Genomic DNA, 15,488 nt, shown 5'->3' with positions numbered 1-15,488 from the left:
GTCTCCTAAAGCTCCAGCCAGGTTTACTTGAAAGACATAATTTACAGCATGTTTTCAGTCTAAATCTTTACTGTAGATCCTTCGCTTGGAGCCACATCCACATGCACAGTGCACACCATCTGAACACGGTGTGTGAATGTGTGCATGTGCAAATGAATCCCATGGTGGGGCTTTAGGAGACTTGGATTATACCAAACGAGAAGTATGAAGGCATTTAATGTCTTTTTTTTTTTTTTACGTTTGAAAACTGGTCACCATACATTGTTTGGGAGATTCTGCAATGCTGTTTTTTTTTTTGTGAAACTCCAGCAGTGTTTTGTGGACTAAAAATCTAAACCTGGCCTTCAGTTGGCATGAGGCTGAGAGATAAGATGTGAATGTTCAATTTTGGGTGAACTAGCCCTTTAGACACTTCATATCCCTAAATAAATAAAACCATTTCTTTCTCTCTCTTTCTCCCTCCCTCCTTCTCTCTTCGCCTCTCAGTGTCCCGCCGTGAGATGTGATGTGGTGTCCTTACTAAAGCCGCCTTGGTAGAAGAATACTGAGCTAACCCCGACCCTCTAATCCAATGAGTCGTTGCTACTTCTAAAACTACTGCCTCTAATGATCCGAGACTTCATGACATTGTCTGTGATTAGTTTATTGAACCCAAGTGCTTCCATTTCATGTCCTGACTTTACCTATCTCAGTCTGTTTGTCTGTTTCCCCTTGCCCTACTGCTGCTCTGTAGCAAATATCAAATTGAGAGAGACTTCAGTCTCATGCGGCCCCTTGTTACCTAGCAACCGCTGTCATCGACCTGATGCTGCCTCCCTCTCTCGCTCTCTCTCTCTCTCTCTCTCTCTCTCTCTCTCTCTCTCTCTCTCTCTCTCTCTCTCTCGCTCTTCCGATCTCTCCAGTAGTGCTGAGACAACTTTTTTTTAAATTCAAGTTGTTTAATAACCCAGGTTCACTTGATTCACGGATTTAAGCAACGTCTCATATTAGTGACACGTCTATGCCTCAGAGCTCACGTTGGGAGTTGGTCCCCAGTCATTTTGTTGCAGTTATTTTGGCTCAGCTTCGGAAGCCAGATGCTGTTTGGCTGCTGCTCAGACAGTGGAACCGATACTGTTATATTTCACACTCTAAAAGTCATTCATAATCATGCACAAAAGTGGCCGCTGCCAAAAGACCTGCTGTTGAAACGCTGTTTGTCATTACAAGACAATTATGTAAAGGTATGAAGACTCTCAGTCATCCAGGTCATGGTATTCGTAGCAATGGTCGTCGTAGGCAACTGGACTTGATAGAGTTCTTGATGACGTTTCTCCTTTCATCCAAAATGCATCTTCAGTTCAGAACTGAAGAAGCTTCTACATTCATGGTTTTGATGTTAAGTTTCTTCTGTTCAGAACTGAAGATGCTTCTTGGATGAGAGGAGAAACGTCTTCAAGAACTCTATCAAGTCTAGTTGCCTTTGACAACCCTTGCTATGAAGACAATTCTGATCTTGATATAAATGTGTATCAAACAAGACAAGCTTGAAAAAGCACTGAACAGCACCTTCAGAAAAATTGTTTTGTTTTGCTGGCTTGATACTTTGTCTGAAACTAATATACTGTATTTATTGCTCTATGATAAAGCTGCAGAAAGTAATTTGAACATGCAAAATGCAAAACCTCTCTCCACTGCCTTGTATCACTCCTCTAAGACCCTCCCACCTATTGATGCACCACACATTCATGTGTGTTTTGCTGGATGTCAAGGTTGCTGTAACTAATAACTGTGCTACTTATGTCTGACTCAGATAGGGCTGAAAGATTTAGAAGAAATATCTAATTGCACTTATTTTGACTGAAACTGTAGTTGCAGTATGATTTGTGATATTAGAGGAAAGGATAATCTTTACGTCATTATGTTTCTGAAGTCTAGAGAATGATGTGTTGGCCAGGACACATCTGCAGCACCAAATATTTGGCATACTGCGATTTGAAAATGAGTAGACCATATTGTAATTTTGATAAAATTGAATTAATTGTTCAGCCTTGGATGATTAACGCCTCCCTTGGGGAAGTAAACTCTGTGCTGCCTCATTCAGTTGCCTGATTGGACAAATTAAAAAATGAATGTTTTTTTTTTTTTTTTTCCATGACACAAATCGATCCTCTGATCCCCGCAGCTTCCACATTGTAAACTCAGGTAACCCACAAAGCCGTCTTCCTTAAAGGGGAAGGCTGGCCCAGTTATACACAGGTGCATTTAGCTATGTTAACCAGGACTGTAAAGTATGTGAGGTTAAAGTATGTCAGTATAACAATAATCTGGGGCACATTTGTTTACAGAAACAGGCTAGACAGTAGTGCTAGCTAACATAAAAGAAATACTACAATGCTGCTCTGTCTGTTAGCTATAATTAGCAATCTGCTTAAACAGTTTTTCAGGTTACAGCGTTAGCAGGTGTAAGAGAAGTGCAGGTTAGTTGTACCGTGCCATCTTTTTAAGTTTACATTCATGGTTTTGATGTCAAAGATGTCATGATTGAACCATTAACTTGACCTTTTTCGTGTTCAGTGATTCAAGTTGCCGTAGCTTTCCCAGCATGCATCGGGTGCTGTAAGTGACTGAAAGACTAGTGAGGGTTTTATGGGCGCTGTTAAGTCGGGCACTGGACGCTGACAGGACGTCTGACGAGCACCAAACGCAGAGTGATGGCAGTTGGCTGTGATTAGCACGGCTGAGCTGTGTTCTGACAGCACACATCCATCTCTGTTGTGCGACTGTGAAAGCTTAGCTGTGCTGTCAGTGCGGGAGAAAAACACCACTGTCACTGCAGATTTGTTCCTTCCTCTGCATTTTACATGAGCCATCATTTCTATCGAGCAAAATGGAATCATAATCGAGTTGTTAAGCAGGCAGGCTGAGAATAATGGCTGTAAAATATTTCACCTTAAAAGGAAGCTTACAGTAATTACATTCAGGAAATAATTTATGAAAGTGATTAGTTGGTGACAGCTGACAATTTGCAGAGTGAGTTTGCAGTAATTGTGTTACAGAAACAAACATTCATTATCTGTCCAATCTGTCTTGCTCTCACATATCTCCTTCTGTCAGCCCTTTCTTCTTTTCTTTACTCTAATCCCAGTATTTGTTCTTTTTGTCCCTTGCAACTTCTCTCCTCCAGGGGAGTTGTGGCGTTTGGAGGATGACATGGAGGGAGAAGATGAGCCCGGGCACGGTGGGTGTGCCGAGGTCCGCCCTCGCTCCCAGTCGCCCTTTTCCCACTTCCGGGCGCGAGCTGCCTACCTCCGTAAGAGCGTCTCTGCGGACGATCACCTGGACATGGGCTCAGACTACAGCCCGGGGACTGCAGTCGAGGGCAAGCCGAGCCGAGGCAGTAAGGGGAAGCTGAAGAGAAAGTTTGTAAGTTTGATCCCTCATTTGCTTACTTCGACACAAGTGTTGGGTGCCTGAAGGTGGTCCCTCAGAGGTCACAGCAGTACATCTGGTCGTTTAGTAGAACATGGCTTACTCGCTGTGAGAACGTTCCATTGTGCAGACATTCACAGCAGCTCTCAAATGACGACCACATGACTCTCGGTCTCTGTGTCTCTCCTCCCTTCTTGTTCCTTTTTCATGATTTGATTCGTGGTCCGGTGATCTCAGGCCTGACGCGTCGATTCCTCTTCTGTTCTCATGTTGAGGTGTCCTTGAGCAGGACACTGAATCCCGGGTTGCTCCCTAGTCACGGGGGATGCATAAGCCAGTGCATTTCTAATTGATGGTCCCAAGTCCAGATAAATGAGGGTGTTGCATCAGGAAGGGCATCTGGTTTAAAAGTATCAGTGTTTCAAGACTTTGGGCTTCTTTTAAGACAAAACCTGGAGAAAGGCACCCTCCCTTAGTTTATTTGTTAAGTTTTACTCAATTCCTGGACATCCTAGATACCCTGGCCCATGCCAAATCAAATATGCAGATCAGAAAAATGAGATTTGCATGGTGGACTGGAAGGAGCTCAGTTTTACAGATGATCTGCTCTGTGACCCCTAATTAGGGAGCAGCCAAAAGAAGGAGATCGGCCTTATCTGCCCCACTTGCAGCTCATCATCTATTATCATATGATCATGTGACATCTCTATATAAATCTCACTTTCCATCCTGAGGGAAACTCCTTTAAGGAATATTTCAGTGTTTTTTGTTCAGCTTGTCAGACAAAGATTACCAACATTTGTACCACAACACAGCACACAAGAACAATTGCGGAATATGTCTTCTTCTTTCTTTTTTTGCAGTTACACATACAGACCTTCTTGGTACATAAAAGGAACCTTTTGCTTCAAGGTTCTTTCAAGAACATTATAGAGGCATAAAAGAATGTACTAATGTATAATTATTTGGCAGATTTTATATGGGTAAGGTAGTAAGACTTATGTTAGAAAACAATAACACAAACCAAGAGAGACAAGACAAGGAAAGAAAAACAGTATGAAACAAATAAGTAAACACATACACAGCTACCACTGTTACAAGATTAATAATGTTATTTATTTATCCCACACCTTTGCCTTCACTTATACCCCTTAAATGTCTCAACACTGGTCCCCAGGCCTTGTTAAACACTCTCTTCCTTCCTGCAACGTTGAATCTAAGTTTCTTCACCGCATCTCAAATGAAGCCACAGCATCAGACTTCAGAATGTCTTTTAATGTATTTGCGAAGTTGGATTTTTGTCTCACACCTCTCTGTAACACAGAGCTGAGGAAATGAGACAAACACTATGGAACAAAGTATGGCTGATAGAGAGGAGGGCTGCAGGCCAAACAGCATGAAACTGAGTATGTCTAAAGTTAGTATGCTGTCCACTTACAATTATAATTCATTTATTTTTTTGTCCTAAATTTATTTTTCCCAATTAGTAAAGCTGAGCGTGTTTTATGTTAATGCTTCTTATATGAGTGTGTGCAGGTGACAGAGAGAGAGAGAGAGATGATTCACTGAAACAAAGGCTATAATTATAAAAGACTATTATCACTCCAATTAAAAAGTTTCAGCAATTAAAATCATCAATCCAACTGTGAGCGTCGGCAACCCAAAACTACTGGCTAGTTTCCAGCTTCTAACTGCTGAGCCCTTACAGAGTTTTTAATATGAATTTGTTTGTATATTTAGTCATAATTTCAACAGGTTTATTGTGTGTTTCAGCGGCTCTTTTTGGGACAGTGATGCCAGGCATGAAAAGCAGGCTCAGTGAATATACATTAAAGATTGAAGACCTCTGTATTGTCCCCTAGTCACTGGACCAGGCAACTGGAGACCTCATTACCAGCCTGAGCTTTGTAATTGATGCTCCGGTGTCACAGGTGCAACAGGACACCAGCAGAAGCAGGGGGACGGTGTGGTGGGAGACGTTTTTTTCTATAGTACAGTGCAGCATGTGGATAGAGAGGAAATATTGGACTGATGAGGGAATATTTTTTTTAATCTAATCTTCAGACAAAAGCAGTTAAAAGAATTGTCTGGAATTCACACGACTTTGAAAATACTTCATTTATCATCAAGGGCCCATGAACCAGACCTTGCTGGTTTGAGTTGGAGCACCTTGTGGATCCGAACAAAGATCAAAGTGTAACCTGGAGCTCCAACCCTGAACTGAATAGACGGGAAAGGAGCTCATCATACAGACTTTTTATCACAGTTTGGCTTTTGACCTGAACAGTCAAGTGTATCTTTTGGAGTAATGGGGACCGCTCTGGACCTGATGACCTGCCGCGCGTGTTTTGGGGTGAGACGTCACGCGATCTTGTCTTGTAATAGCACACATCAATAGAAGCTAGGGCTGCAAAATTTGGTAAATCATATTATTTTGACAGATATTGTGATTTTGATATAATCTTTGATTAGTGTGAATGATCATTTGTGGATAGTAATTTTAATTTTCCCTTAAAAAACAAAACAAAACAATAAAAATCAGGATTATGTAACATTTACTGGGGTCTCTAGTTTTACTCCTCTGTGACAGTGAACTGTTTATCTTTAGGTTGTGGACAAAAATGAGACATTTTACAATAATCTTGGGCTTTAGGAAACACCAATTGACATTTTTCAGAGTTTTCTGACTTTTTATAGACAACAAACTAATTGATTAATCGAGAGAATTATCTACAGATTATTCTAGATAATTCTAATTATTATTCTAATTATTCTTTAACTGTTTTGTCACAGATCAAAAATTGCAGCCTCTGCAGTTTGGATATTGCATTCAGTTATATTGTAATTTGCCAGTATTTCAATGAATAGTGCAGCCCTATTAGAGGCAGTATTAGAAATGACTTACTAATGCATTGTTCCTGTGCTGTAATATCAAAATATAGCATCATATCCAATGGTTTACACAATATAATATGCCTTTCTTCAGCTCTACAGGGACTGAAATTCGATAAAAACATTAACAGATCATCAGAGAGACAGGTTAGGCCAGGCATCTTCCCCTACATGTGTTTCTTTCAATTTATGTCCACCTATAAAAGACATAATTGTCATGTTTTTTTTAAACTTGGAAGAAAACAAAGGAATGTTTTTCCACAATAGGGATGTTTTTTATGTCTTCCAGATAATTCATTTATGCTGCCCATCTTCTGCCAGTCAGTCGGTCTCTTTTCTTTTTCTTTTCTCTGAACAAAAGCAGCAGAGTTGGGATGTTGGTTATGGATGCAAGGAGAATACATTCAGAGTGGCTCATTGTTGCTCATCACTTATACGCTCGCGCTTCATGAAAATTACAGTGACAAAAACAACTGCAGCTCACCCCGCCGGCTCACACAAACAGCCGCTGTGCTGCAACATTATGTTATGGCGTGGAGGCGTGTTACTCTGGAGGCTGACAGTGACACAGCAGAGCAACGGTGCTTTAATATCAGAGCAGTGATGCAGTGGTGCATACTGAGTTGAGAAGAACTGTGTGCCGTGTTTGTTCAGTACACATCTGCCGTATATATTGCAAAAATTTCAGTTCATTTCGTCGCTGAGACCAGGTCATATTCGACAGGTGTATGAACACGTCCCAGCTTGTGGCTTTCCATGTTTGATCACCGTGTGTGGAGAGTTTGAGAGACTATAATATTGGTAAACAAAGGGCTGACAGAGGTATCAAGTGTGTATGGGATTATTTGTGTCGTACAGTTAATAGAGAGAGGAGGGAGAGGGTATGTAACTCTGTGTTTGTACGGCTGCCAAACTGTGCATTACTGTGAAAGTTAATTATCTACCGTAACAGTATCATCTCGTCTCCAGCAACTTTCCCTCTTAAGTATTACACTCAAAGGGCTGCAGATCTTCTTGTGCTCAAGGTCACACCTCTCTGCTGCTGGAGCATACTGCACAATAAAGCTGGTTTCCTTTTCATCTTAGGTTAAAATCGCAGTCATTCCCAGTATAATACACACAGAAGAAGCAGCTTGTCACTTTACAAGTGATCTTTAATCTTTCCCAAGCTGACAGAGACTGTATACTTCAGCCTGCCAGTGCTCGGCTCAGCTATGTTAACGTAAACCAATAACGATGTCGACTTAAAGGGATAGTTCACATTATGTAAAGTGGGGTTGTGTGAGGTACTTATCGATAGTCAGTGTATTAGCCAAGCCTCCAGTTAAGTTTGGAGATTTTGCCTGAGTTTGGCTGGTTTGGAGACAGTACATTATATATCAGTATGTACATTTTGTGTGTGGACATAAGTGAGTTAAGTACCTGGTGTGTCAAGCCAGTGCCGTCTCCTGTTGTGACACTGTAAACAATGCTGGCTGCAGAACTGTCAGAATTTGACTCCTGATAACACTGCGAGCTTAAGATTGTGTCACACTTCATCCCTCACACTGCTTCACAGTATTGGTTTGACATTTGGGCGCTGATCTGAAGTCACCTTCATGCTCCTGGAAGCATTTCAAGATGAAATTATACCCGAAGGAAAATAGTCTAAACTTTTTGCCAGAGAAAGAGCTCGACACCTGCTGTAGTCAAAACGCATTCAAAGTTTAGTGTTTTCATCAGTCTTAATGTAGTCTCTTGACATAATGCAGTTTAATCATATTGGTTTGATTTTAAATGAGTTTGCAAGTGTGAGTAAGTCCAAATCTGTTTACTTCTATGAGTGTGTGTATAAATATGCCTAAGTGTGCACTCAAAGTGTAACAGCAGCAAGCTGAGGGGCTGAGTAACCACGTAATCAAAGTACAGACCATATCATTTCTGTTGATTGAATGGTTGTAGCTACATAATGCTTGGTTTGTGCTTATTTGCAGCACTTCAGTCTGACACACACACTGTTTGCAAGATGACTCACAAAGTTCCTCTATTAAATCTAACAAGGGGAGTCAATTTTCCTGCAATTTATTCATAAACCAGGGACGCAAATAGTTGTTTGTCACAATTTCCTGATTCGCTGGAAACCCACGGGAATCACCGCAAGACAAATTTCAAACAGATCATGTACATGGTTACATACTCACACACATGCAGGCCTCTTCATAAGGTACTGGCAGGAGACTCAGCGGTAACCAGTTTGTCCAATGAGGCGAATGATATTCAGCATGTTGCTTCGGTCAAAGGACCCGTGGTTGTCCAGATTGGTTTAAGAGATATGTCACTGTTCCGTGTGGTTAAGCTCTCTGTCTCTCAGTCATGCTGTCAGGAAGCAGGCACAGAGTGTTCTCACGCATTATCATTCGTAAACACACACGTCGCACACATGAAAGATAGCCAAAGAACATCTTGTGTAAATACAGACACATCAGATATTGAAATGGCATTGGTGAGCTTTTAATGGAGAGCTTGGAAGTGATACAGCACTCTGAGTTCTGAGGACTATCTCACCACATGATCTGCTTTTAAATCAGCACATTTGCCTCTCTAACGGAAAGCATTCACCTGAGGTAGGGACCGCAGGGACCTATTCAGAGATTTCCATCAACTACACTAAGGCTTCTGCAAGGCAATTGCTTTATATCTTTAAAAAAAAAGGTCTCCACCCAGCTTTACCATCTGCTTGCAAAATGTCTTCAATGGTTCTGAAATCCAAGAATACAGAATCTATTGTGTGTTTGTGAAGAAAGAGAAGCATCTTTACAGTTTGAAACAGGCTCTGTGCTCGACAGCAGTTAAGTTGTGTATTTACCATCTGTTTCGACCAGTTTTGTGCTTCAGACTAAACCTCTTTTTGGATGCAATGTGTTGTTTTTGCAATGAATCATGGGGCTTTCCATTTGTTTTCATTGGCTAAGCCACCATCTGATGCATCCTTCGATGGCATTTCAATTATAGTCAAAGCAGATCACATTGGATGTCTTTTTTTATAGGACTACTTATATGCAAAGAACTGTGATGAGAATGCTTCAAAAGATAGTCGGACACATTAGGCGCATGAAGCAATTTGCATGTTTCAGTGCTAAGCTGTAGATGGGACGCTAACTTGAATGAATGAAAGGGGTATGAGTTTTGAAAATTAAGTCAATTATGTGTCATTTAAAGCTGCACTATGTGATATTTAACCATCAGATGGCAGAAAGTAGACTAAGGACAGGTTCACACCTAAACGTCCTGAATCAAATCGGTGTGAGGGTGGGACATTGTTTCAATTTCCAAGCCAGTCTGGTTTGTGTTTAGAAAGGCAAAACTCAAAACGTCCAGAAGTTGTGAAAACTTAGAAACTGTAATTGTACATCATGAAACATCTTCAGGTTCTTGTGGTTGTTGTGAGTGCATGTTTGTCCTCTGCCAGTCCACACAGCAAACACATTTCTAGTTCACCAGTTATCAAAACAGGAAGACAAAACATTTTTTTTTAACCGATGAAATGACACATACAGTGTTATGCTTAACAGTGGTCTGAGTCCCCCACTTCAAAGTGGATCAAAGAGCCATTGTTTGGTCTGCATGAGAGTTCAAGTCAGGCATTGTCACCAACCCAATCAGATCAAATCAAGGGTGTAAACGTTGTAAGACCAAACTAAACAAGGCTGGTGTGAACCAGCCCTAAGAGAAAACAACAGAAAATAAAACACATTGCAACAACACAGAACAACACTGGTATCCATTTCCCTGCTGTCCACAGAATCTAAGTCCAATATCCACTTTGTTGTAGATTTTGTTTGATCCAACAACCAACTACAAAATTGGCTTTCTATCAGCTGCTACTGTAGATATTATACTCTCTACACCAACCACCCATTTCTATTGGTTTTCTTCCAGTAGGATGCTGGGCAGATAGTACAGTCAGCACTGGTGAGCCTGTCAGAGGACAGCAGTTATAGATCAAGACCGTGCTGACCAATACAGACAGTTCAGAGTGGATTAGAGCTGGATAAACATGCCGACTGGGATGTTTATTCTCTCCAGTACTGGCTGTGCTAGCAACCCTTTCACATTACAGTTTTTGCATTCAGTATTAATAGAAGTACAATTAAATAATGGAGCTGTAAGCAAACAAGTAAGCAAAGTTTATTTGTATTGCATCTTTCCCAGACACCAGACACAAAGTGCTTCACAGTCAAGAAATCAAATCAAACTGAATCAAATAAATAAAACCAAAGTAAAACAACAAATAAAATATACAGGGGGAGCCAATAAAAGCACAAGATTAAAACATAAAATGCCATATGCTGCCCAAATGCCTGTCTGGATAGAGGGGTTTAGCTGCTTTTTAAGAATCCAAAGAGTCCAAAGATCTCAAACTTATTGGGAGACTATTCCAAAGCTTAGGGCCTGCCGATTGAAAAAAATGATCTGAAGTCTTGAAACTTGTCCGAAGTACATTTAGAAAACCCTGAGTAGACGATCTAAGAGCTTGACTTGTAGTACGACAGCGCAGGAGATCAATAATATACTGTGGGGCCTTTAACAATTTTCCATTTTGCTTGCTGGCTTCTTTTTAATTCTAAAATTAACAGGAAGACAGTTTGTAGACAGTACAGGAAAGATTCGTTAAGGCCGGAGAAAAGAGAATTGCAGTAGTCTAATCGTGATGAGATGGACTCATGTGTCAGCATCTCTGTTTAATTTCCTGACACAAGTTTGGCTGTGTTCCTTAGACGAATATCCTAATACAAGTAATGAAAGATTATGCGGCGTAACTCGAGAAGAAGAGGTTAGGGCACTGAGATTCTGCGTGATTGTTGGTTGAACCTACTCTGACAGCAGCTCTGATTGAACAAAAAGTGAAGAGCCTGTATTGAAGTGAGCATCTTAGTTGAAATTAAATAACCCAAAAAATAAGTCTTTCTGTCTTAAATAAATGTTTTTTTCACAGCTATTAGAGTGACCTTGAAGCACTAAAGGGCTCTTTTTTGCTATGACTACTAAAAATGATAATAAATACTTTCTATAATATGAGTGCGAGATTTTTAATTGTGAACTACTACCACTTTAAATTTTAAGGATAGCGTGGACACTCATAAATATTCTTATAGAGAGTAGTGTGTTAATGTTGGTGTCATGCTGTCAGATAACAGCAGGGAGGTGTAGTGGAGTGTCTCCATGTGCGCAGCCACTTAATTCTCTGATTACAGTCATTAAAAGGTGAAGTGGTTGTTGCCAGCGAATCGACAGTTTAATACCAGCCAAGGGTCGGTGGTGGGTGGGGACCTCTTGAGCATCATTATGACAATGTCATTGTTTTTGTTCAATATAAACCTCTCGGACATCAACAAGCACACACTTGGACAGACATAGCGAAAGGCCAGGGATGACAAATGTTGAACGGCTCTCTGGCAGCGGTTTGGGAGCTCCACTACTCCCTCGCTGCCTACTTGTAGTGGCCTCAATCAAAACAGGACGCCTCAAGGCCTTAACAGCATTATCACGGTAAATACTGGGGTAATTAGCCGGATGATGTGGCCTAAATAGAGAGTCAAGGGAAGGCACAGTGATGGGAACTCCTCCAAGCAGTTTTTCTTCCTGTGATATCGTCCTTACTGTCTTAATTTATGTCTTTCACCCCTTTTTCATTCTCATTATTTTAAGTCTGCCCCATTCAGTAACTCCCAGTCTGTGATTACAGCATCTCTCTTATTCTCCATAAAGATAATGAGAAGTGTAACTGTTGGCATTGAATAGCCCTGTGGTCGGTTGGCTAATACCTCCTAATTAGCTTGATGAACTCAGCTGACTCCATAATACTTGTGCCAAAGTACTTTAGAAAAGTTTTACTAAGTGACTAAGTGTCTATGTATCCTTGCTACAGTGCTGATTTGATGACCACTTCGATAGATGTCCCCACTTTGAAAAGAATTAATTTGTGATATTGGTATGATAAAGACTATGATATAACACTGAATTAGCTTCACATGCTCCCTTGAAAAACATGAATTTTGCTCATATTTAACAGTGTTACTATCCTCATTTCTAGCAGTGTGGAAAATATATAGATTCAGCTGTCCAAGATCAACATATGAGCTCTGCTTTACTGTGGATTTTCTCATTCCCATTTAGCTTACTCCTATCCACTGCAAACAAGAATTTGTACAACACGCAAATAAGCTTAACTCAAATCCCAAATTGCCAGAATGAAAAATCAACCAGCTGTAAGGACTGCATGGAGGATTGGAAACAACGTGCTTCTGTCAGTGCTGATAAAGTGAAAGTAAAAAAAATGAGAGCCAGAAAGAAAATCCAGCCACTTTGGCACTTTTCTATCTGAACACCTGCCTTTTAAATTACAATTCCACCTTTGGAGGCTTTTTGTCTGGTGTGTATCTGTCATTGCATTCACAGTGCATCCCAGGTGTACGTTTGTATTTTTATTATTTTTTGGGGGCTTTGTGCCTTTATTGGACAGTGACAAAGCCTTATTACATGGTGCATGCACTCTACCAGGTGAGCTCCCCATTCCAGGAGTAATTTTTAGTTTTAGTTAGTATCAAGGTTTGTATCTGTAATGACAATAGTCATATGTGTTAGGGTAGTTATTAAAGCCACATTAAAATGTCTAAAAATGCTAGACCTTTTTGGTATAATGTCAGTACATAACTCAAGAAAATATATAAAATGTTTCCAGTAATGTTCAAACTCAGAGAAAACTTAACAGTGTGTTTCCTACTAGCCTCTAGTTGCTGCTGCTTGTGGGAAAACATGGGATATTTCAGAGAGTAAGTACTTGGTGAACGTGACCAAACGTAATGAGAATAAAACTTTAATTTTACCTCTCTTCCACAGTCATGATTTCTAGGTGAGTCATGTCAGATAGATTTTTGGGGTTGTTTACCAATGAACACAGCAAATCCCATGATTCCCCCAAAAAGCAATAGCTTAAAAAACCCCATCAACAATACTGCAGCTTCTGAATATGTTTCTTTACTTCTATTAATATAACAATAATTTTGCTTTTGAACAATATACACGTATGTTAAAATAATAACTTTTTTTTCTTTTTTTTTTATCATTCTCCCTCATCTGATATAACGACTTTAAAAATCATGGTGTCAGTGACAGAACTTTCGTTTAAGATAATAGATTTTATATCCCAATAGACAAACCAAGAAACCTATCTAGACTATATAGACTGTTTAAAGTACCTGCAGACCCACACAGGTGTTTTCTGTCATTCTGACTGATTCACTAAGCAGAAGTTGAAGTTTGGGGATGTCACCGAAATACATATACGAAAAAAAAAAATATTAAAGGTAGAAGCAATCCTGACCTGTTCATGTTCATGCCCACACAGTGCAGAGAAATTGTATAATCAGCATTCAAAATCATCAATCATCATCAATCATCTAAAATGAGTGAGGGTACCTGTAGCATGTAGGTGCCTTAATAATAATGTGCACCTTCATATCAGTGCGGCTGCTTATTTGCCAGTTGCAGCTCAGCCTACAGTCTGTCATGCAGGTGTTGATTATATGTTCTGCACGCAGATCTGTCTCTCATTTAGTTTTTGTTATTTACCGCCTAGCTCCTAGATAATAGTCTCTGCTTGTGCACTTTTTGTTTTGCAGCTGCATGCCTCTGCAAGCTCTGTTCATTCTTATACTGGCCACAGGGTGGCAGCATAACGCCACACAATAGGAGTCCCGCCTTACAGTCCCTCACCTCGCTCATGTCTGTATGCTGCAAGTGTGTGTGTGTGTGAATGTGTGTGTGTAGCTGAACTGTTACCTGGGTGGTGCTTGAGGTTTCTCTCTGGTGACTCATTCATCCTGAGATGACTAACACACAGACACCACAGTGGACAGTCATAACCGCCATCGGAGCCAAGGTTTGGCTGCGGACGGCCTACTAACATTCATTATCTATGGAGACTTTTATTGGAATGCACAGCAGCAGGAGAAAAAACAGGAGAGAGAAGCCAGACCTTTGGCTACTTTGTGAAAATAAAACAGTGGTGTTTTTGTTTGCTCAGCATTCCTGCGCTGAACACCGGTTTGACAATCAGGCCTGTGAACTGGTGGCTCAGCACACGAAGACACATAAAGTAATGAAGTAGAGCCTGACCGATACTGGACTTCTGGGGCTGATGCTGATACCGATATTAGAGAGCGAAAAAATTCTGATAATGATATATCGGCCAGTATGTTTTATACACAGTATAATATACAAAATACAAAATCTATACATGAACATTTCTTGCAGTGATCCCTTAAAAGTGGTTGTGAACACTTGTGAAAGGTAAAGGATATTTTAGTTTACAATAAATTTCATTGTCTGAAATGATATAAGGGCACTGAAACAGAAAACTTCAAAAGTATTTTTGATAATTATACATAGAGCTCCTCCAATTAATTGATTAATAAACAAATATTGTATTAATCAGTGAATATTTTGATAATCCATTAATCATTTTGAATAAAAAAAGTCCAAATTCTCTAATTTCAGATTCTCAAATGAGATTATTTTCTGGTTTCTATGACTACAGTTGTGGACAGAACAACAAATCCGAGGACATCTTAATCATTAGATTGAGACAAGAGACACATTAATTTATAATATTAATATTCATGAGTTGCAGCCCTTCTAAATAACTATGACTAAAACAACACAAATGTAAGTTCTGCATATATTCAACCTGAAATAATTAAAAGGATCATATATACATAAAATGCTGCCTATAAAGCTAACAAATAAAAAAAAATCTTCAGTGTGTTCTATTAAAAAAAGTTTTTATTTAGGCACATATTGAACAACCTGATATGGGCTGATGTAGAACCATTTAACTGTGAATGTGTGTAACTATAATGTCGGTCTTCGGATATATCAGTTGGGCTGTAAAATGAGTCTGCTTCATAAGCGTTTGTCCATCTTTCTGTCGCCCTCCTCTGTAACACAGACGTAAGATGGATGAATTATATGACTAACACTGTAAAAATGATTAATGTGAACAAACAAACAAGGACGACCACACTAAAATGGGATTTTGTGGAGTGTCTCCTGATGTAAACTGATTTCAACACATCATTTTTCATAAACTGCATCAGTGGCTCAAGTTAATTTAGGGCACCAAAGGCAGTGGTGAAAGTTATTGT

General features: G+C 39.9%; 1 protein-coding gene across 2 annotated transcripts in view; it reads left to right on the top strand.

Annotated features, from left to right (window-relative positions):
• The window catches only part of ankfn1b (ankyrin repeat and fibronectin type III domain containing 1b), a 184,431-nt gene that overhangs the window by 47,765 nt on the left and 121,178 nt on the right, over window positions 1–15,488 (top strand). For both annotated transcript variants that reach the window (XM_084741297.1, XM_084741298.1), the window contains one exon: window positions 3,167–3,405. In XM_084741297.1, the coding sequence (XP_084597423.1) occupies window positions 3,167–3,405 (239 nt within the window). The remainder of the gene's footprint in view (window positions 1–3,166; window positions 3,406–15,488) is intronic.

This window comes from Lutjanus erythropterus, chromosome 17, assembly GCF_056507025.1.
Source record: "Lutjanus erythropterus isolate fLutEry1 chromosome 17, fLutEry1.hap2, whole genome shotgun sequence".
In the NCBI taxonomy this organism is placed as follows: Eukaryota; Metazoa; Chordata; class Actinopteri; order Lutjaniformes; family Lutjanidae; genus Lutjanus; species Lutjanus erythropterus.
Note: the sequence above shows the minus strand (reverse complement) of the source record. Positions and strands in the feature narration are given on the sequence as shown.